We start from the raw sequence: 22,920 nt of genomic DNA, 5'->3' as shown, positions 1-22,920 counted from the left end.
TATGGATCTTGAGAAACAATCCCTGATCTTTTCCCTTCATTTTTGTAGTTTCTACCAAAAAAAACCACCTAACAAACTTTTGACATGTCCACTGCACCTTGTCCCATTCAACCTCTCCATGAACAAAAAGGTGACTGACTTGCCCAGATGCTTCACACACTTTTGTCCAGCTTTTAAATTAAGATGTCTTTTGTAATATGTATTTAAGATTTGTAATAAAAATGAAAACATGGTTTCACACAAAGAATAGGTAAGTCTGTAATTGCAATGGAAGTTTAACGTGCATCCACAATACTATGTTCTACATCTTTCCCCCTCCCAAGCCATACATAAACAGTTCTACTCTTCGCTCTGTTTCACATGTAGCTTTAGAACAGCCAGTGCTGTTAATTAATATGCTATTGTTTCACTTGTGATGCTCTGTGTTTTAAGAACTATCCAACTGCAAAGCATACATCAACTGAAAGCTCCTTCTAATTAAGAAAAAGGGAAAATGTTAATGCAACAGAAGAGAAAATTTAGACATATTACTCCCTCAGTTGTATCCAACAGATTACATAATGGACCACACATACTGTGAACGGGCTTTCTGCCTCTTAAGTATGACCAAAAGATGTCATTTCTCATTTGAACAGCCTGAACTGTTTATTTTTTTTACGCTATCCTCAACATCCATCACTAAAACTGTCCGTGGTTTTCCATAATGTCTAGCTAGTTAGTGTTTTCAGTGCACATCCTTACCAAGATGCTAAAGCCAAAGTGGAAATGCAGTTAAATCCTGTTGACAGCAATAACAAAACACTGAGCATGCCTTGTTGCAGAGAACTTTGTTATCATTTACAAATAAACAACAGTAAAGAAAATGTAAGAAAAATGCTACCAAGTTTCTTTCTCCGTACAAGTCATTACATTATGCCTTTGCCATCAATGCTGACTATTATTCTTGCTTCAGCCAACTAAATACTAAATACAACTTTCAGCTAAACAAGAGATCACTCTGGTTATGGCTGGGGTGTTTCAGTTTGCAAAGTGACAAAGAGTAAGAAAATGTATAAATAAAGTATCAATTCAGACAACAGAACACATGACTTCTCTAAGGTCCAAGCCCTGAAAATCCACTGAAGAAATCTGTCAGTATCCAATAAACTGCAAGAACATATCTAACATCGGATTTTTTTTTAACATTGAAAATGGTGTCAAAGCTCTAAAGCAATGCTGATATGCACCTTGTTTTATGCCCATGAATGTTCTGCAGCAAGTTTTGGGTTGGTTTTTTTTTTTGCAAAGCAGTATCAGCAAACAGAAGCAATTGCACCATAAACATGAGTAACCTCTAAATTATCCATGATTATATTTAATGAAAAGTTCCTTAAAGTCCCTTAGTTACCTTCAAATGACATAGTGTTAATAATTAGCTTATCATACTAGGCTGATTTCTCAGCAGCTTCAGTCTCCTGTTCAGATAGTTTCTCTTCTGACAGTACTGTCATCCACGGGGACACTGAGCGCGTGATGGTTTGTTTGGCCAGATTGTAGTGGTTTATGACTGTGTAAAATTTCCCTCGAGCACTGGAGTCTTGTTCGGAGTAGTAGTTTTCCAACCCAGCTGGAATGCATTGATTATTCTGAAAAGAAAATCCATTACTTAGATTACAGATACAGCCCCATACACACAGAAAGGAGGTTAAGTTTTTTCTTCTTTTCCTTTTAGTCTCAGCCAACGTTCAATTTCTGTGAGTTGACATACAACACAGGGCAATTAACTACAGTGTTGTCCTACTGTGCTTAAAGTGTTCTTCCCTGCCATCCTTAAAACTACCGAGTGATTTGCCAGGAAGACCAATCCAGGTTTATACACCAGAATAATTAACATACACGAAACATACTTGCCTAGAATTTTTTCTAAAAGCACTCAATCTCTAGTTCCAGCCATATTTCGCTGGTTTTTCCTCCCCACCTTATTCCACCTGTTTGGTCTGCGATTACAGATGTCTGTATCCTACTGTCAGAGTCGCTTCAGGCGCTTTAATACAGTGGTTTCAGTCTGAGAGACAGAAATTAATACAGATGTGTTTTGCTGCCAAGGTATGAACAGTTCTGTAGCCCAGTAAATAAGAAGACATACAGGGAAAACATCATGGGTGGCCAGTGTGTACACACGTACAAAATACTGGACTCTTGATTGTCAAAAAGATGTAGCCAACAGAAGGCTTTTCAAAAGCTATCTTCAGCTGTGGGACTACATTATTTAATTTCCCAGAAGTGTAAGAGCACTACATAGAAACTGCTAGAAGCTCAGAGCTTTTGAAAGGGAAATACATGATTTAGAGAGTTAAATACTAAGTGGGATCCAAACTTTGCTGTCATCTTAAAAACCAAAGTCAATGCACACATGCAGTGCATTAGTCAGCAGGTATCATCTAGCAACCGTTCCAGCAGCGATGCGGCACAAGCCTACGAAGCAGCAAGCTGCACTGAAGGAAAAAATGACGCAGCTGGATCCTGCGACCCCCTCAGATTTTGCTCCAGTAGGTCACGGGTCTCTCCACAGGTCCTCTGCCATATCTGCCAGCCCAGGCAGTCTTGCCTGACACCTCAGTGTTGGGGCAGCCGTATGGATGACTGAATTGATCCTCTAAAATACAAGCCATGAGTAGCTGCATCTTTAGGAAAATTAAGTTTAATAATTTCTATTATGGCAGTCTTAAAAAGAATAGGCTGTTTGGTCTTCCTCCACGAGAAGTCTAGAATTTATAACACTATAGCACAGCAACTTTGAACTGCTACTGTTCTCATAGCAGTTGGCAAGCAAAATTTAATATTGTAAATTTCTGACCACAAAAACACATGCAAAAATGTCAATAGTTTTTAGGACCGGACACTTATCTCAAACATGTCCACATTTACTTTTGGGTTGACTCCTGTCCTTGTCAGGAAAAAAAAAAAAAGGAAAGTGGCATAAATAAGCACCAGTAACAACAGTTTCAAGTGGTTTAAATCATAAAGCACAAAATGAGTGGGGGAAGATCCAGCAAAAATTCCTGACAATACAAATTTTGCATCCTAAAAATGTGAAAAAGAGTGAAAAAAAGCATCAAAAGGTACGAAAGAAAAAAGGAAGACTTGCCAAAACAACAGGCCTACGGGTAGTCTTACGAACCTGCCTGCCGCCAGTAAATAGCGTCTTGTGGCAAATTTGGCTGCTGTGAGAAGATTCGCTGCTACAAGACCAACAGCCCTCCCACGGAGTTAACACCTCATCGGCTCTAACCCGCCTGTGACAGAAGCCTCAATATGTGTCGGACTCACAGCAGTGCTCGAAGTTAGCACATCCATCCAGCTCCCGTCTATTTGTTACCTTTCGTTAACACAGCAGCCAGGGCAAATCTTCCCTCACAGTTTTGTTTGAAGTAGCACTACAAAGCAGATGGGATTTAACCCCAGCTAAGCAGACACTTGTGCCTGTTCAGCACTGTGTAAGTCAACAGAGGTCTCCCCATGGTCATAATCATCGTATATACCAGCTGCAAGACTGAGGCCTAGATTAAAAAAATAATCATCCAGGAATCTGGAATAGAGCTATTTGATATGCATGTTTACCTACAGCAACCATGTCATCTTCTGGAAGGATTATCCATGCTTTATCTGGGATAACTGACACTACTTCTGATGTAATAAAATGACTAAGAAGTACCTAGACACAGACATCTTTGTAGTGATTATTTCACCCAGTCACGGGATGTAGTCACAATTCTAAATATTTAAAATGGGGGAAGGAATACCATCCACTGATCTCATGAAATCTGCCAAGGAGATTCAAGCAAATACAATTATTAGTGCTGAAGACAAGCTAAGATTACTGCCAGCTTACAAAAAATGCCTTTTAAAAGCAATTTTCTTTCTAAGAGGTAAAATGACTCAGTAATGTTATTTCTTGTATTCACAAACATGCACAACATCTGACAGAACAGCCTAAAGAAACACACAGCAGAGTCTCCATCTTGACTGCATTTTTGTTGCCAGGATTTCATGTTTCTAGAGAAGACAGGAAAAACCTCCTCTTTTACTCACTGCTCCTTCTGTTCTGCCCAAGGACAGCCCCCTTCACTTTAGCTCCTAATCGAGGCAAGCTATGCAGCACTCGGGGGTGACTGAGCGACATGAACTGGTGCCGATTCTCATCCTGCCGCCTGCCTGACAGCTTCAGCTTATGCAGAGTATTTCTCTCCATCCTTTTTATTTGTTTCCATGGTTCCCAGGTGAGAGAAGTAATACAGAAGGCCACAAGGAGCTCCACAGCGAGTTGCCAGTCTCTTGTTTCTTTCACAACCTTTCTATTTCAGAAATTAGTTACGGGTTAAAGACTTCGATGCCAGAGAAAATCATGGCTGCCAGTCTCTGACTGTATTAAGATGACTCCTTCTGTCCCTTTGACATGAAGACCCCAGTGGTATTCACTTACAAATAGTATCTTCTGTCACATTAAGTCTGCTGGGTCAGTAATTCCAAACTTAACAGATGATGGTGTTGTCTTTAATGCCCTGAAATTACTTCATTGCACTGTCCACAAGCCTGACAGAGCAGAAGTGCTGTGGCAACGAAAGCTAACAGGTAACAGGTTAAGAGTATGGAACACAGTGATGCCCTGGAGAAATTCCTTCAGGGTGTAAGTGCACTCAGGTCTCTGAGGAAAGCTCTGGTGAGTCTCACCAATACCCTGTAATGAGTACTTCAGAGGAGTGATCTACACAACAGCAGTACCAGGGCTGTCTCAGAAGGCTTCAGCAAGCACAAACTCAAGGCTCAAGCAGTTTAAGATTGCTATACCAAGGAAGATGAGCACCTTTTTAAGCACAGCTTCAAGTACTGGGTGTGTAGGACAGCAGAAAGGCTGAAAACACTGAAACCTTTGGAACTGCTCCATGTATGAGAGCATCAAAGCAGAGAAGAGTGAGTCTGACTCAGAGCTGCGGTAGCTCAGCCTTTATGCGGAGATTCCCATGGTACCAGGCTTCCTGAGGCAGGGGACGCCTTTGCCCTTAACCAGGGGAAATCACACCAGCATCCAAAGTCTGGGGAGATCCAGGCCAGGGAATGTTGTTGAGTCCACCTGAAGGACAAAGCCAGTCCACAGAGACACTGGTCACAAGGTGACAAGACTTTTTCATGTCTCTTAGGACATCTGTGCCAAGCTATGCCATGATGTATTACAGACTCTCCCAAAAAAGATGCAAAGGCAAAAAATATGAATTCACATGAACACTAGTAACTTCAGGCCTTGTGTCATTTGCTGATGTGTTTATCCTGTAAAACTCTTGAGGAGTTACATGACTAAAGATGCTGTGTCTCCTGGCACCCAACACCGGGAGAGTAACACCGACGCCGCCCTGTGTATGTGCTGCACCTTAAAAACAAATCATGAGCTATGGGACTTCTATTTCAAATGCAGGGCCCTAAGGAGAGAAGCCCACCAGACTGTTCACAGTGCAACCGAAATACAGCTAAGAAAACATCCTCTCCTTAAGTATTTGCGACACTAGGAAGACAAGACAAAAGAAGCCAGAAGGCTGCAATTCAAAGCAGGGAACAACATGGTATGAAAGGAACTGGAAGCAGCGGACTGTTAACCAGGATTACAACAAGAGCACAATAACTGGCCATTCTTGTCAAGTCAGGATAACATCAAGACAGGCTCGGTAGCAACATACAGTCCATATTCCAAATTGCTCAAAGCCAAGAGAAAGCTTAGGAGAAAAAAAAGGCTTTGTCCCATGAGACAAGCACAGAGGAGTTTCAGTGCTTTTCTGAGACAACACAAAAAAACAACAGCAGAAGCAAAAGCTGGATCTCCTGAGTTACAGCCAAATATTCTAACTACAGTATCTCTTGCCCTTCAACTAAGGGAAAGCAGTAACCTAAAACTGAATGCTTGGAGCTAAGTTAATCCAGCAGGGCATCACTAATTTTGCACCAGCTTCTTGTAAGATACTTACGTGCCTGAAGTGACAGAATAAAAAGTCTTGAACAGGACTGTCAAAGGAGTGCTGCGGGAGCCACTCCTTTTGAAATCCTTTCAAAGATCATACTAGGTACCCATTTGATTCATTACGTGAGCAAATAGTCTTAAAAAATTAAGAGGGAAGAACACCATCATCACTGCTACTTATCTAATTACAGCCAAGTTCAACCCTGCTAAATTTAAACTGAGAAATCAATGTTACTTTTCTGACTTGCAGCCCAGGTCATCGCTGAGGAGCCTGCACTACCATCTCGCGTGAATGATGTGAGCCCCAGCCTCCCTTTCAGTTAGTACCAGTAGTTTTTCCAATAAATGTGTTTTCCCTTTTTTGGCATCACTTCTGGCCTGTGGCAGTAGGGCTCAGAGGTCACTGTTCTAGAACAAGAAGTTCTTTCTACAAAAATAACCCTAAGGTAACTCTGCTACTCTTAATGAGAACATCACTCTACTGTTTCTTTGACACATATTCCAGAGTAATTTTTTTTTCTCCAGGTTTTAACATTCTCTGCTTTCCTAACACACATGAATTGGGACAAACATGCAACATTAAACCATATACCCCAATAAATGAGAGCTTTTTCCAGACAACTGCATATGAAGTAAGTTTGAAGGATGCTGGTGTTGGGACTTTTGCTGTATTTTCAATGTTTAAAGCATTAGCAAAATAAGAACATTATGAAAACACTGCAGTAGTATAATTTCAATTATAAAATAAGTAGAAAGAAACATAGCAGGAAGCACAGTAACCTATGAAAACAAACACCAATTTCTATGCAATACAGCATGACTTAATCAAGGTTATGCAGAAAACAACGTGAAGAATATTACATACTCTCCTATTTTTCTAGAATGTGTATGCAATTTACCTTGAAAACAAATCCTTCTGGACAGGAATGATCATACTTGTAAACCTTGTAGACTACCAGAAATACAACACAGGTTAAGAATGCAAGGGCAAAAAGAACCAGCACAGTTACCTGTAATGAAAAATAAAACATGCTTATGTTAGTAATGCACTGCTTAGTATATTGCTGTTTGTTACTGCAGGCAGCAGAAGCCAGCAATGAATGCACTTTACAGTAAAACCAAGCAAAAGATAAAACCGGTTTCTTAATTACTGAGGGAGAACAAGGAAGCAGCACTTAAGTGCCTCTACCTCCCCCTTCTCAGAAGGCAAGCAGATCATCTGGTCAGTGGCCCGTTGCCTCTGTACGGCAAAGGCTTTTTTGGTTGCATTTCTTCTGTTCAGTGCACACAGGGCCAGGACACGCAGAGGTAGCTTGGGTCTCCCGCTTCTTCAGTATCTGGATGATGTAAGTGTAAGTCTAGTTTATGTCAGCTGATAAGCATGTTTATTTTCCCTGCGCCTGTCCAGGAATAGAGGCAGGTGACAGTAAGTTAGCACAGGTGTCATCCAGATAATGCATAGGTGATTCTTGGCAGGGCATGGAAAAAGTAATGTCTGCCTGCTATGAATGTATGGACAGTTACATCAGTAGTCTGCATGCTTGGTTGCTCAATTCCCCTTGATTTATAGGTTGAAACAGTACTTCTTCATCACACAGAGATTGTACAGGAGTAGTTCACTGCCAGATCCGTAAGGGAATACACCATGTTCAACACAGGGCTAGCCTCGAGGAGTTCTGTTCCACATCTCTCCACAGTGCTCACAGAGAAGCCATTACAGACTGCACTACATGGCACTGACTTTTTACTGTGGCCGTAAGCACCTCTCTGGTCCCGAACTCGGTCTGGCGGAAAATCCAAGACACACCTTAAGCTGAATCTGAAGCCAGTGTCAGTATCAAGCTAACCTTTCCCGGGAATAAACCAAGCAGCTGGAGACCCACAGCCTTTTAGGTGAGATGGGAGACAGAATTACCTCTAGAATTAACTTACCCATTGACAAGAGAAAGCCCAAGATTTTGGCCTAGCAGTTAAATTGCAAAGCTCTCTTAATTCAGACCCATTTTTCTGGAAAGAGTGAGCTCAGCAAATAGCATTAATTACCTAGGAGGGCGTCCCAGGTGTGTGGTTTTATTATTTTAAAGCAACTACTGACAGAGAAATGAGTAGCTCAAGGAGATTACAGAGTAAGAGTGGTTGACTTGTTTTCTGGGGGGCAAGTTAGAAAGAAGCCAGCATGGGCTACAACAAACAGAAACAAACAAGATTATGTGATTAATTAATTAAAGTATAATATGATCTAATTTTTAAAGGAAGACAAGTAAGCCAGCTGTATATATCTCCTAAAAACAGAACGTGGGCACATCAAGGTCAATTATGCAAACAAGAATAATCTAGTATTTCAGAAAGGAACAAAAAATTGTAGCTATCCCTCTTGGTTAAAAAAATCCACCGCACACTCCCTTTATGCTAAACCCCAGAACTAACAGGATTTGCAACACTGCAAACTGTGTGTGGCAGCAGGACAGTGAAGTACAATGAAGGACTGAGATGAACTTTTAGGGACTGCTCAGGCTGGGGAAGGGAACTTCACCATGGGCAGACAACAGCAAATGCTACATTTCCTGGCTGAAACAAGGCTGGTAAGTATCGTGTGCTGCTGAAGCCAAAGATTTTGTAAGGATTTTTGATAGATAGAAAATAAGCAAAACAAAGGAGGGCCAGAGGAGAAACAAGAAAAACTGCAGATCAGAAAGTAATTCAGCAGAAGAAATATATATATTAATGTAACAATGCCAACTGAAATGAGATATGGAGAAAAGGACCTTTCTGGTTAATAGCAACGTTCTCAGAACATCACTAGATTACAAAAAATAAACACAACCAAACCATATTCTTAATCACCATCCAAAAACCTCACACCGAGATCCATTTTCAAATTTAGTTAGTCTTTCCCCAAGTTTATTACTCGTTTGCATACATGGAAGTTAACATGGATAGATCACTCTGTCTTGCCAACCTCGTATTTCCTGCTCACGTGTCCATGTCTCAGTATGTGCTGCATGAATCCAAGAGATAAAGCGCATTTTCTTTTCTGGTCATTTTCTGTGGCTCAGTTCAGTAAGGAACAAGGTAACTCCCCCGCCCCATTCCTGACCAAGCTATGCCCTAGCTCAGCCCTTCTCGTACGTTTCTAATCAGGCCTCTCCCTTTTTTCTTCTATGGTTGGTTGGGGCCCCTGCCTGCGTTTCCTCAGCTATCCCACCCACACACATGGCCAGGGCCCTTCACACTCTGGCTTGGCCCAAACCTTGTATCCCATCTTCCAGCGTTTTCCACGCCCCACAACTGTAACCACCTTATTGTCTATTCTCCTCCCAAAATTCTCCTTGCACTCCAGGCTCTAGAAAAACCGACCTTTCCCCTCTAAGCCCGCAGTTCGCTCCCACTTGGGGCTCCTTGTCCCACCTCCCTAATGCCTTGCTGGTATCTCTAAGTCCCATGCGCTGCCTGCGTCACACTGTTCCCACATGCAGATGCCCAGGGTCCTCCCGCCCCACCAGGCCAAGGGGCCCTAACCATGCCTGTGCCCCAGTGCAGGTCCACAGCCCTGGCTGCCCGCGGGGCCATGGGCCCAAGGCTGCCTTCCCCCATGGAGCTCCAGCTGCTGCTGGGCAGCCTGGGAAGATGAGGAACCAGAAAGGAGGGCGAAGCCTTCACCCTGCCCAGCAGCTCTACAACACACACAGAGCCTGCTCCAAGTTGCAGGTTTTGGGTCATGCACTTCCCACCACTTCCCACTGACTCAAGGTGTAAGGTACACCATTCCTTTTGCTCTGACAGTCACTGCTCTTTCCCTTGCAGAAGAAAGCAAAGAGAGACTAGCAAGTAGGGATAGAAAAGATAAAATCCAGATGGGATTATTGCTGAGGCTACCCATGCCCTACAAGATATATTCCACACAGCCTTTGAAACAGGCTGCTCTCTCCAGCCGCACAGCCCTGTGTCACGGGATGCGGACACCAAGCAGAACGATTGCTATGGTTCAGATCGATTGAGCTCACATTTGTCTCCTCCACAGATAGGAGTAAACAGTTTAAATGCTTTGGAAAATATCCTCAAATCTCAAAGCATTTTAGTCTTATTCCCTGGCCATCCTACTAGCAGGGGATAGTAGAATTGTAACGTTATTTCCCAGTTGTCACCATTTTGACATACAGATGAGGCTTTAGGACCATACTGTAAAGCTAACGAGCAATTTTGTAGTTGAGATCAAATATGAGATAGACAATAGGAAAAGATTTATATTTCCACAATCACTGCAGAATCACTCTCTCCAAGGCTCTGAAACTGTTTTGGAAAGTAACTGTGTTTTTTGAAAGAGGTCAAAAGCCCAACATTGTATGAATTGCTGGAGCCTGACAACCTCAGAGCTGATTTGCTGAGACATGGAGCATTTAGCTGGTTCAGTGACCTATGTGGAGCTGTGAGTTCTCACTGCTCGTACAGGTCATATCCAGCATGGTTCTTCCATTGCCACACAGTAAGCCACTAGAAAGAGCTCTCAGGGCTCCTGGTTCAGAATTCTGATGGAATCTTTCTCTCTGTTACACTATTTCCTAATGTTATTAATTTTGGTATTAAAATGTAAATTTTTACTCTCATTATCTCCAATAATTTGCAATCACACTCCATTTGCAAATCCCTAATCAAGTAAGCTCTTGTCTCCTTCCTATTAGAAGAGAAGCTCCCTTCTGTTACCATCCTTCAGGATACAAGTAACTTTTATTTAAGTAAAGGACAGTCGCACACACAAATGACACAGATGGAAAGAAATCCATCACGGGATTCCAAGGTGATCGCAATCACCTATTAATCCAAACCACTTCTCCCTTACAAGCTGAAAATCCTCCTCTTAGTTCTAACAGCCATCTTCCTTCATTCTCATAACCCCACCACTGATGGTCCACAATTGTCAGACTCCCAGGTTCACTTCTGAGCCTGAGGCAGTCAGCTTCCCTCCCCCACCAGTAACACAGCTCTACCTCTCTGCCTCTACCTCTCTGCCTCACCTTCTGAGCCCTCTCCTCCCAGATGCCTTTCAGAAATACAAGCATGGAAAAAGGGAAGCCGACAAGGTGCTCTTTAGACCATAAGCACTACCAAAACTGCCATTTTAATGCTTTCTTTCACAGCAACTTTCAACATCCACTAAAGAATAAAGAGAAGTGATTCTCTTCTTCCTACTGAGGCACTAGCAGCAACTTGCCCTCTTCCTCTGTGGCAGGAGAGGATGCAGTGCATGCACAATCACCAGTCCCTCTCTTCTGGAAGGAAATCTTGAATCTCTTCTCTTTGTGGTAGCCAACGGGCTGATTGCAGGGCCCCACACAGTGGGAGCAGAAGTCTTTTGCATTGCTATGATCATTCACTGCCATGTACATCCTGCAGAACTCCAAGGTGACTGTCACACCACATGATGAGCTTTTAAAATACTTTTTATGAAATAACTACAAGATAGCACAACAAATCATTTATTTTAACTAGGAACCAAAAGCGTGGTTTTGTTTTCATTCTTGACAGTGTCCTTTCAAGTTGGTTTTAAGGGGATCTGGCAGCAAAACTAAGTGAACAGAAAAGATGACAAGATATTATGTATGTGGCAGATTTTTTAATAGATTGCAAGTGAAGAGCAGAAGAAGGACAATGTCTAGCCAGAAGCCATTACAGTAATCAAAACGAGAGATGACTAATGAATGAACTAAGTGTACCCACAGCAAAAAAATACCATCTTCAGACTCTGTAAGCATTTAGCTGAACAAATGAAACTCACCAGATCTGACAACTATACTAACATATAAACAGATCACGGTAAGACCTTATTATCAACATCTGCTAGATCCTCCCCCAGTCAGTCCACCCTACTTTGCTACAGTGGCAAAACACTGAAAGATGTTATTTTCTCTGCCTGGCTATTGCAGTCTCCTCCTTCCTCACTTCCCTAACATTTATTGTGCTCAAGTTGGAACACTACAGAAAAATGCATCAATTGTACCAACTATGCCTGCTTCTCTTCAGACTCTTTCCTGGCTCCTGTACCTTTCAGAACAAATTACAAGCCATGTTTCAAGGCATGCACAAGTCTCCCCTTTTGCTCGTCTTAAAGCCTCCATCTCCTTCCATTTTGCCAGTATCCCACTGTCCTACTGAAGCCTGGGTGCCATCTGGTTTTCCTCTGCCTTCACTTCCACCTTTCTCATCATGTCTCCTCTTCTTGCCTGAAATTCTTTCATTAACCCACTCTTACTGTGCTGCTTTGCACCGCCCTCCTTCATACTTTTCCTTCCATTGCGCACCTTTCAGCACACAACCCACCTAGGAGCATTCCTGTTACTATGAGAAGTGGAACTAAATGGAACTAAGAAGACAGGCAGTAATTTTCACTGCTCAATCACTGGCACTTGGTCACATTTTATCTCTGCTCTACATCTATGCGTTATCTATTTCAATTGCAGCCTCTTGAGAACACAACTTTCATTTCTGATTTGTCTGTAAAGTGCTAGGCACAGACTTGGTGCTAGCACCAAACGACAAGAGTGAGGACATACATTTATAGAGCATCTTTCATATGAAGTGATTTACAACCACCTTATGCTCTGCTCACCAGTGAAATGCAAAGCCTTCTGGAATGAAATACAGCAACTCTGTACAACCATTTAGGACAGGAAACTAAGATTATTGCTATCCAATTTAAACTACTAGAGAATTTTAGGCAGGCAGGCTGTAATTACAATAGATTGCATCTGGCTGCATCCCACAGAATAAAATTTGTAAAACATCCCATTGACTTCCCTGCAAATGGCCGTGACCTCCATTTCACCTCTCTCCACTAAAATCCTGCATCTCCAGCTGCACAATGCCCTCTACCAGTGTGTTACAGAACACTGAAATCAGCTCTCCACTTCCCCTAACATTCCTGCTTTTCCAAAATTACATTCTTGATTGCTGTTACTTGGGCCATGAAAAATTCGCCTGAAACAATGCACTTAAGGATTAAGAAATGTTCAATTTGAAGCAAATGGTAACATGAAAGAAAAAGAAAGGAACATTCACATCTACATACACATTTGACTCGTATTCATTTGTGAAGCAATCCAAATTATACATAAAAACTCGGCACAACTTCCCATACTTGCTATAGGAATATACATACATACATACATACACACACAAGATGACTGGTGACTCAAAGACAACCAGGTGCCTCATTTCAGAAGAGTATTTCTAACATCATGTGTCACACTTAGCTACATGACTCGTATCTATCTATTAAACTAACTTCTTCACCAGAACATTGCTATCAAACCTTTGTCCTCAAAGAAAATTACAGTTTTGGGGTAGACTGTACAGAAAAAACAGGAGAAATAAAAGACTGTCCTCAAACAGAGATGACAAAGAGGAAGAGAGAACTGGTTTGGCTGCTTACCTGGAGATGACTGGAAGTAGCAGCAAGGCAGACAAATTTATGAAGGACAGTAACTGAAAAAAAGCTACAGACCCAGTGCTTATTAACAGCGACAGTGCAAGACAACAGAAGCAGCCTGCAAGTGAGTCTGTTAATGAAACCTGAGGGAGATACTGCTAGACAAAAACACTTTAAAAGGCAGGGCCTTGAACATCTAGCACCATGGCTTAACAAAAACAGATAACAAGGCAGTGGCCTTGAGAGTCTTGCACTTTGGCTTAACACAGCTGTTCATGACAACGTTGCCATTATCTTCCATCACATGGCACCATGTATTAGCTTCTTAACTACTGAGACCTGAGAAAGCAGTTCAACAACCCTGTGGCCCTGAGATAAGAACATTGTTACCTTCCCATACAAATCCCAAAGGTACTACTGAGGCCAGGAGAAAGGCTGGAAAAGATTACTACAGAAGAGGAAAGGCTATGGAAGTGTTAATTAACATCTGGAGAGACCCAAAATGCTTTCTGTGTCACCAGTGTCACTGGTTCTGCTCCAAGAAAAGGATTTCTAATGGATACAGTGACAGAGGACATCTGACTTAAAGCAGGGGAGCTGCTGTTAGGCATCCACTTTACTTAAATCTTCCAGCTCTGACTGTAAAAAAATTCCTTTTAACCAAAAATTTAGTAGGATTGTCAATGTCATATCAGTGAACTATCAAACATTTTAAAAAAATTGGAAAATGACAGTTGCCATGCAGTGCCTTTACTTACCTCAATTACTTTAAAAATAAAATAGCAGCTACATTGAAAGGATCTCCCTTTAATTTTCTTGTGTGAATAACAACAGAAAAACTAAAAGCCTGCCAAGTGCTTATAGTTGTGAGCAACTTCAGCCCTGTGAGTAGTTCTACTGAAGAAAACAGAACTACTCATGGTAGTAAGTACCTGTCACTCTTCCAGCACTAAGTGACAGACACAGAACATACTTAAGGAAGTGATACCCTTTACAGACATCAGCTGACATCTCATGCACCTAACAGAGGAAGCAAAGAGAGCTATTTAACACACAGAGTAAACACACAGAAACAGAGAGAGGTATTTTCCTTGTCTCTGATTATTTCTGCAGCAATAATAATCACTGGTATTATTAAGAACAGGTAAAAAAGTCTTGAGGCAGAAGTAAGTTTTAAAGGATGCCCCTTTAAGACAGATCACAAAATGGAATATTTAAATATATGTTGCATACATTTTTTTCAGTCTTAAAACAACCAGGTAAAACTGCGAGAACTGATTTTCAAAGGAAGTCTCGATTCCTTTTCTGTAACCTCATGCAGACATTTCAACAGCTGTTGCTGCTTGATAGTACGTGGCTTGCACCATATGGTCTTACCACAGAAATAACCTTGAGGCTTTGGCTCTGCAGTTACTTGTACGTAGAGATACCAAGGATAAACTCTGAAGAATTGAACTGCTTTGAATAAACCAAATGGTTGAAAGCATCCTACAGCTTGAGTGTATTTAAGGGTTTGAAATTTATCGGGAAACATACTTGTTTTCAAAATAATGCTGAATGTTTCTTATTCAGGTTTCCCCAAAGAGAGAAAAAATCTCATGCTTTCATACAACAGACATTTTTATAAATTGGTGTGTTTGTGCACAACTGTCAACTGTAGCCCAGTTCAATGGGTGTCGGAACAGAAATCCCACTACAAAAATCCAAGTGGAGTTTGTAAAAACGCTGCTCTGTCAACAGGGGAAACAAGGTTTGGCCTTGGGCAACTGATACCATCAATTTACTCCTGCAATAGCTTCCTCCTATGTTCTGATTCATAGGACTCCTTTGAAATGGTATGTCCACCCTTGTGTTATTCTGTACAGCAGACAATTTACAGGACAGAAAAACCTGCCCCATTCAAAGTTGCTTTCCAGATGTGAAGGACCAACTTCCCACACTAGCCTATGCCATGCAAAGAACAAAAGCAAGACTTTAATTCTCAATCGAAAATAATCTTCAGTGAAAAATCATATCTTCCTTGGTGTGGTTAGTGCCATAAAACTAAATTAAGACGGGGTTCTCAGAATCAGGAAGTCTTCACACTCTTCTGACCGATTCTGATTTGAATTCAGAATGTGGCTTCATACAGGAAAATTATACTTGCAGTCTTCTTTGTAAACATTCTCAGCTCTGTTGTAATAACTGTAGTAATGTGGACTGAATGCAGAAAATACGTTTTTACAATTTCTTATTCACCCAGCTGCTAAAACACCAAATGATCTACATGACATATGCACATGCTGGAGTTGCTTCATTTGTTATGATGTACAATTTCTCAAAAAGAACAGCTTTAGATGATCTGCACTGCTGAATCCCAGAAATGCAATCTGCTTTGTCCTTATTTAAGAAATACATCTTAGAATACACATGTGAACTATTTGTAAATATGACTGACTGACTTTTTTTTATTTTTAGCACAGCATTTGGGCTAAGTCTTGTGGCAAGCTTATGCATTGATGATGTACAATATTAGTCATTAGAATGGCATCTGAAGCTTTTTTCATGAACACAAGCCAAAGTCAATATCCCACCATTTAAATAATGCCTTTAATAATTACAGCAAATATTTAATTTTCAAACAAATATCCTTTTGCTCTCTCAGAATCAACAGCAGCAGTTACCATGATGGTTCACAATTAATAAGGACCCAGGAGAAAAACCTCACACAATCAGTACTTTTCATCTACATATTTATGAAATTTCATCAATTATTCATGTAATATTTACTACTGGGAGTGGTGAATATGACAATCATCTCTGCTGGAGAACCAGTCAGTTCTCTTTAAAATGTTGCAAGCAGATTAAATCAATTCTAAAACTGTTACACAGAGATTAAGGGACATTTTTAGGACTTGCATGTTTTGCATGAAACTATTGTTTTCAATTAACTGAACCACAGTTTTCCTAATTGATCAACCCCCACGATCTTCTTTAGAAGCCTAGACTTACAGCCACAGTGTGAATCACCCTGCAATTCCCAAGAGATGCCAAATCTTACTGAAACCTCTCTCTGATGCAGTAGTTACCTAGCAGCAAAACCTAGCAACCCTGTAGCATGAGATTAATCCCAGAATGATCATCATAAAGTAGTATCTAAAAGATACTTAACTATGCCATCCAAAGGTATATAAAAACACAACGAAAAAATGCTCAGGCTTCTAACTGTACAGCTATACAAATTACACAAGACTACCCAACAGCACAAACTATTTATTTGTTGTTCACCAAGGTCTCATTTGCTCAGCCCTCCCAACAAACACGGAAAGAACCCAGACCTACAAAGGGATGCACAAAACATTTAGATGTGACTAAGATATTAAAAACCCTTCCTTATCTACAATTTAAGATTTGAGCGATGAAATCCTTTAGTCCCTACAGCTAGTGGGGAACTGCAAAATTCCTCAGGTATAGGTTCTGCTCAGTTGCTTGGAATGAAAGTCCTAGCAGGGTACTTGAATGAAACACTTTCTCCCCTTTCTCTTCTACAACATCGTTAAGCATTTTCAGATCACATTAGCGTGACCAAGACACGAACAAAAGACAGCCAGACCTAAGTCCTCCTTGTTCTGAGCTGTCCATCTGCACCTTACCCTACAGCAACAGTGTGCACAACCCTCACCTGAGAAAAAGGGGATTACTCTCAAGAACTGGTACTATGGTGCCAGCAGGAGAAAACGTTAGTCAAAATGTAGCATTTTCCTTGAGGGATGGGATGTCCTTGCTCTAAATCAGGGAAGAGAAAAACGGGAACTAGGTTTCTTACCTCCTTAATAAATCCCTGTCACACCCCATAACATCTCTTATTAGCTATCTGGGGGTTCCCCGCACAGCTCACTGGGAACCTACATGCTTCACTGTACAGCTGAAGACTCCACCAGGTGACCTGCACTTAAAACATTTGTCCTGGCAACACTCTGCAAAGTCCCTTTGCAAATGTAGCCTGAAGTCTAACCGCTCAAGCCTTCACTTTGTTTAGAACACTCCAGTTCCACAAAGAGCTGTGTATGTCGAAGGTGGGCTTGGGTTGAAGCAGCTTTTAGATCCACTGGTCAGGCACAAAAGAACTAGATTCTTTGGGTGTGCCCTAAAACTACTATCATGCAAACAGAGGTTAGGAGGGAATCCAAACCTTCACAGAAGTGCCACTTCTGGAAGTGCCAACTTTCCTGCTTTGCTTTACTTACACAGAGCAAAAAAACCTATCCTCCAGTGAGAAGGGGGAAAGGTAATTCAATCCTTGCACCAGTTAAAACTCTCAGCTTTCCTCTGGGACTAGGAAGAGAGTATTAGGGGTGTGGACACTAAAGAGTAAATCCGAGTCAGATTCTTGCTGAACTGCCAGTCGTCACCAAGCTGTAAGATACAGCTGGACCCGGAAAACTGATAGCAAAGAGCTCTGGTATACATCCCTAGGCTGCCAAGTCATACATTTAACTATAAAAAAATACATAATGGACTATGACAGTGCTTTTAAGAGAATAGTTTGGCCACAGTGAAAAATAAGAACCAGAAAGAAAATAAAGACTCTTGTGGTTCTTGTCCTTCAAAACCAACAGGAGCTTTATCCACGTCATAAGAGCTACCTGCATGAAGACCACCACATACACCCTTGGCTGGCCACGTTCTGAAACACACACGCTGACAGAAGTGCTTTCTGAAGTCATCTGCCAGTGAGGGGTTACAAGCAATAATGATGCAAGAAATTGCTGAATACTGAACTATTATAATGCTGAATTTATTTTTCTCATGTTTAGCTACCCACAGCAGCCACTCTGTTAGTTATACCCAGTTTTGACTACAATCAGCAATTGATTTTAAGCACTTCTGTGAACACAAGTGAGTCATTCACTGCTTACCTTAAATCTTTCTGAAACCCCTTCAGTGATGCTGATTGTGAATTCGGCTATTTTAGGAGTACGGAACTTTCCCTTCTTGCGATCAGGTTCATATTCTGTTTTTGTTTTGACCACAACCTTTTTTAAAAGAAAAAAAAAAAAAAGCTGTCAGTTGAAACTAGCCACAAGTATTTTATTAACTCCTCTTTTACCTGCTTACAAGTGCATCTAGCACAGAATTCCCCCACACGCTTTGTGTAATTCTTTTTCGGAAGCTGTAAGTTGTTATTTTTTTCTGTCATAGCAATCATCAACAAAATTATCTCTCAAACAGGTTTTGATGGACCTACAGAAAGACTTGTTATGCAACAGTTTCACAAGTGTTCAATGTTTTCAGCTGTGGTGGCACTGTGCTGCTATACTAGGCAAACATCTACTCAGTTCAAATCCAAATCATGAAGCTTCCCACTTTTGTACATTTTGAAAATAGCCACCTCCATGTGCTTCAGGAGATCCCATTAACGGCATTTCAAACTGGAGACAAATAGGATGAGAGAATTATTGAAGAGTACCCACAGAAATCTAGCAGACGATGATGCTGCCGGTAGCCATGTTCTGTGAAGGCAGGATTTTGAGTTTAAGAGTAGGAAATGACCCATCTAGTTGCTATTCACTATGTGCTAGACTACAGCTCTTGGCACTCTTTATTTTTAACATCTAACTTCTCATTCACCAACTGCAAGCAGAAAGATGCACATAAACCCTCGAGTTAATGAGATTTCTTGAAACACCCAAGGCTCTTTAACTTCACTTTATTCCTTCCTATGAGCTACTGCCCCAAGCTACACTACATAGCACCTTGCTGTACTCCTAAAATATTAATTACGTCAGTCATATCTCGTGCTCTCCTAGGCATTCTAATTGTACGAATTTTTCACATACCTAACCTATTTGCCTCATTTTGTCTTCTGCAATTTTTCAGGATCTTTTTCAAAGTATCACTCTCAAGACAGGGTACAGCTTGTTGTATTGACAGTGGTATTAAGATTTGCTTGATTTTCTCTGTTGTTTCAAAGAATAAACAGACTCTTCTAGACTCTAATCTAGTCTCTTCTAGATTTTTATAACCAAATTCTATCTTCAGCGCAGCCCATGGTATCAATAGCAGCTACACTACTCTGAAGTTAAGACTGTGGCACTTGCAGGTAGCCAGGCACTGAAACTAAAGCTTTGGGTTCCCCGCTCCTTCCTTCCCTGAAATGGTATCTAGAATGTGTAACTGTACCTAGACTCAGTACCACAAAGCTTATTAAATGCTTTTACAGCATTACACATACACGTGCAGGACACAGGTTGAGAAACTACTTTACCTATTTTCAGCTATAACTAGTAAGATAATAATTATTAACTATTTAACTTTACAGCTGCCCAACAGCATCAAGGAAGTAAACTGCCTGAAGATTTCTGGAACGCTTTTTAGCATTTTACTTCCCTTCCTCCCCCTTTACGTTGCATAATCTCAAGCAACTCAAATCACATTCAGCTGACACTGAACGTACAGTTCTATCTACTTGGTTATGTAATGTCTTCTTTTGTTTAACATACCTAAATATGAATTTAAATCAGTTCATCCCTTTAATTTAGAAGCTGTCAAAACCATCAAATTCTTAGCACTGTAGTCACTACTGTTCAAGAAGTTATGCTTCACTGCCACACTGGAGCCTTGTAAGTGAGTAACAAGCATAGATAGATGAAGTATACACTCCTATTCATTATACATGAGTGTCTTCATACTTCAGAATTTGATCTGTGTGTCCAGCTTGACTTAGTTTCCTTTTTTCTTATCAGTTGCTCTACTACTGCCTTTGAGCCTGCAGCAACCAGTAAATATACATCGACATGACTAACCAGTTACAGAATGAAGCCAGTAGGACCAATAAATACATGATCGTATTTTTTCCCCTCTATGTTCACAGAAGGAAAGAAAAGCTAATATACAAATAGCATAGAGGAGGCAATCCAAGTCCTTTATTTAAGCTTCCAGTCTAGTTACTCACTTGCTTTTGTTCAAGACAAATGCTGCGAAGGTGGGAGGAGTTCCACCCCATTCTACCAGGAGCAATCGGGCTGGCACAGAACCTCCTGGGTTCACTACAGAAGCTCTGCTCAGGTTAAAGCGAGCACCATACAGGTCCCTAGTTCAGACTCCTGCTTAGCGCTGCAGTCACTGGTCCTTGGTAATTGGTTAAATCCAGTCACCAGTTGGCAGGCTCATCAGGCACAGTAAGACTTAACTTGTTTTAAAGCCTTAGGGTGCAGTTTTGTCCTTGGTTACAAGATTTACACCCATGTAACCAAGGGCAGAAAATGGACCCTCAGGCTCTCTAACAGCTGTTATGGCTTATTGCATTTATGCCTGCCAACTGGTCACCACACACAACACAGAATAATGTGGATAGCAATTAAAGTGGAGGTCACAAATTTATTTTATTGTCTACAAGCAACACTCTGCTGAGGCAAATTCTACATGCCAAAATTCTTCAACCCAAAATAAGATGATGTGATTTTTTTTGAGCTATGAGGAACGTATAGCTATCAGTTTATCTAGAAGTATAATTGTGAGAAGACACAATGCCAAAAATGAAAATCAGCATGAAGCTGTTACTGACCATTTCCCAGGTAAATTCTGTATGTTTCAAAGACTGCAAAGCTTTTTTGCCAGATGTGTAGCAAGAAATTTGCAAGTATCCTAGTGAAATAGGATACTGAAATAGCTGAAAAAGTATCTTACTACTGTATGCCTTACCTGTAAGTAACACTGAATTCTTTATTGTGAGGAAAATAAATGTATTTACAGGCTATCACATCACCTTCCTAAATCCTTAGTAATCAAGCCATGTAATGAGGAATGCAGGGTGCCCATTTCCCTTCCAACCTGTAAGCAGCACATCTGACTATACCCTTCCAGTTACAGAGCACCTGAATTGCCTGTTTGGAGGGGTTTGAACCAACTAAGTTGCCAAGGCAAAAACTCAGTGGCCTGTTCTCATCTCATTATTTCAGCTTGTCTGGGGCTAGTATTAATTTCCTATGGAATCGCAGAAGGAACATGGAAGTTTTTTCTCTCTGTGGCCAGCCTGCCCATGCACATCTTGCAGAGAAATAAAGCACTGCTTTATCCCCCCGTTAGGTGGGCATTTTCTGGAGAGAGCAAATTCATGTCATTCACAGAGAATACACAGTACCTTCCAGATAAAAAAAAAAAAAAAAAAAAAAAAAAAAAAAAAAAAAGAAGAAGAAAGAAGACAGAACAGGAAGGGCTATAACAATAGAGCATAGAGAAGCTTGCATTTGCATGTTTATATATTTCATACAGCAGGACTAAAATCTATGTATGTTTATTGCTAACATCTCCAACCACTTTTTAAAGGTGAATCACTACTACTGATTTTCATTCACTTAACTGTTAGGTTTTTTTCTCCAGAGGGAACTGGCATGCCTTAAAACACCCTGTATTTCTTGACATTTCTAAGCTGCTCATTACACGTAACCTATTCTTTTGTTGTTTGCCTGAGATTTGGGTGTGATTCTCCAGGGTGGAAACTAAAGCCTACTGTACCTTATCGGGAGGTGGGAACTGGAGCTGATTGACATCCAGGGGTGTGATCAGGGGGATGGTGTCAAATCCATCCTCCAAAAGGGGCTGCTTTGTGCTCTTCTCGCTGAAATTATTCCCCAGTTTCACCATTCTTCCAGGATAGAGGGATTTTCTGCCGGCACACACAGGCACACACGCACAGAAACGCAAAATGTCAGAAATCCGGAATGCATGAGCCCTGTCCCCAGCCGCCGGGGAACCCCAAATACCTCACGGCTGGGAAAAAATTAGGGGCTGGTCGCTGTGTGCCTCGGTTACGTTTTGGGTAAGTAAGAACGACAGCCAGGGCTTTTATTGTCAAAGTTAAAAAACAAAAACCCCTCCAAAAACCCCACCAAAAAACCAGAAGCACCCCAACCCCCCGGCACGTCAGCCTGAGCCGAGCGGTGCCTTCCCGCACGGCCCCGGCGATTCATCGCCCCTCGGCCCGCGGGATCGGGGGGGCTCCGGTGGCGGCCCCCGCCCCGGCCCCGGTCCCCGCCACACCCCCCGCTCGCCCCGACCCGGCGCCCCCGCTGCCCGCCCCCCGCAGCGGGGCCGTGCCCAAGGGCCCCCCGCACGCTCCCCCCGCCGCGCCCCGCCATGGCTCGCCCCGGCCTCCCCTCACAGGGGCAGGGGCTGGGGCCGCCCGCGGCCGCCGGGCTGGCGGGCGGCGCCGCCGCCACTCACCGCCGCGGCTCCCGGCCTTCCTCGGGGGGCGGCGAGGCGTCGTTCCGCCGCGGCCCGCGCAGCAATGGCGGAGCGGGGGGCGAGGCGGCGGCTCTCCCTCCGCGGGGTGACTCTGGGCGGCCGCAGCGCCTGGGCCGTGTCGCAGACGCCGCCTGGCTGAGGGCAGCTCTGGAGCAGCAGCACAAAGGGGCCCCGCGGGGATGAGGCGGGCGGCTCCCCCCAGCCGGCTACTGGCGCAGCGGCAGCAGGTGGAGGCGGCGGCGGCGGGGGGACGGGACGGGACGGGACGCGCCGCCCTCCGCGCCCC

At 42.3% G+C, this 22,920-nt stretch overlaps 1 protein-coding gene across 2 annotated transcripts; it reads right to left on the bottom strand.

Moving 5' to 3' along the window:
• Nucleotides 1-237: 237 nt before the first annotated feature.
• NSG1 (neuronal vesicle trafficking associated 1) lies at nt 238-22,920 on the bottom strand. 2 transcript variants are annotated; one of them, XM_056337643.1, is made up of 5 exons: nt 22,614-22,920; nt 21,906-22,056; nt 18,308-18,424; nt 6,886-6,996; nt 238-1,625 (listed from the first exon to the last, which is right to left on the bottom strand). In XM_056337643.1, exons 2-5 carry the CDS (start codon nt 22,032-22,034, stop codon nt 1,425-1,427), a joined length of 558 nt encoding a protein of 185 aa, XP_056193618.1. In that variant the 5' UTR covers nt 22,035-22,056; nt 22,614-22,920; the 3' UTR covers nt 238-1,424. The 2 variants fall into 2 exon arrangements, with proteins under 2 accessions (XP_056193618.1, XP_056193626.1); XM_056337651.1 differs by lacking the exon at nt 6,886-6,996 and having other exon boundaries at nt 22,614-22,844.

The sequence above is a fragment of the Falco biarmicus genome, chromosome 1 (genome assembly GCF_023638135.1).
Source record: "Falco biarmicus isolate bFalBia1 chromosome 1, bFalBia1.pri, whole genome shotgun sequence".
Taxonomy (NCBI): domain Eukaryota; kingdom Metazoa; phylum Chordata; class Aves; order Falconiformes; family Falconidae; genus Falco; species Falco biarmicus.
The sequence above is the reverse complement of the archived record's forward strand: the minus strand, read 5'-3'. Positions and strand labels throughout refer to the sequence as shown.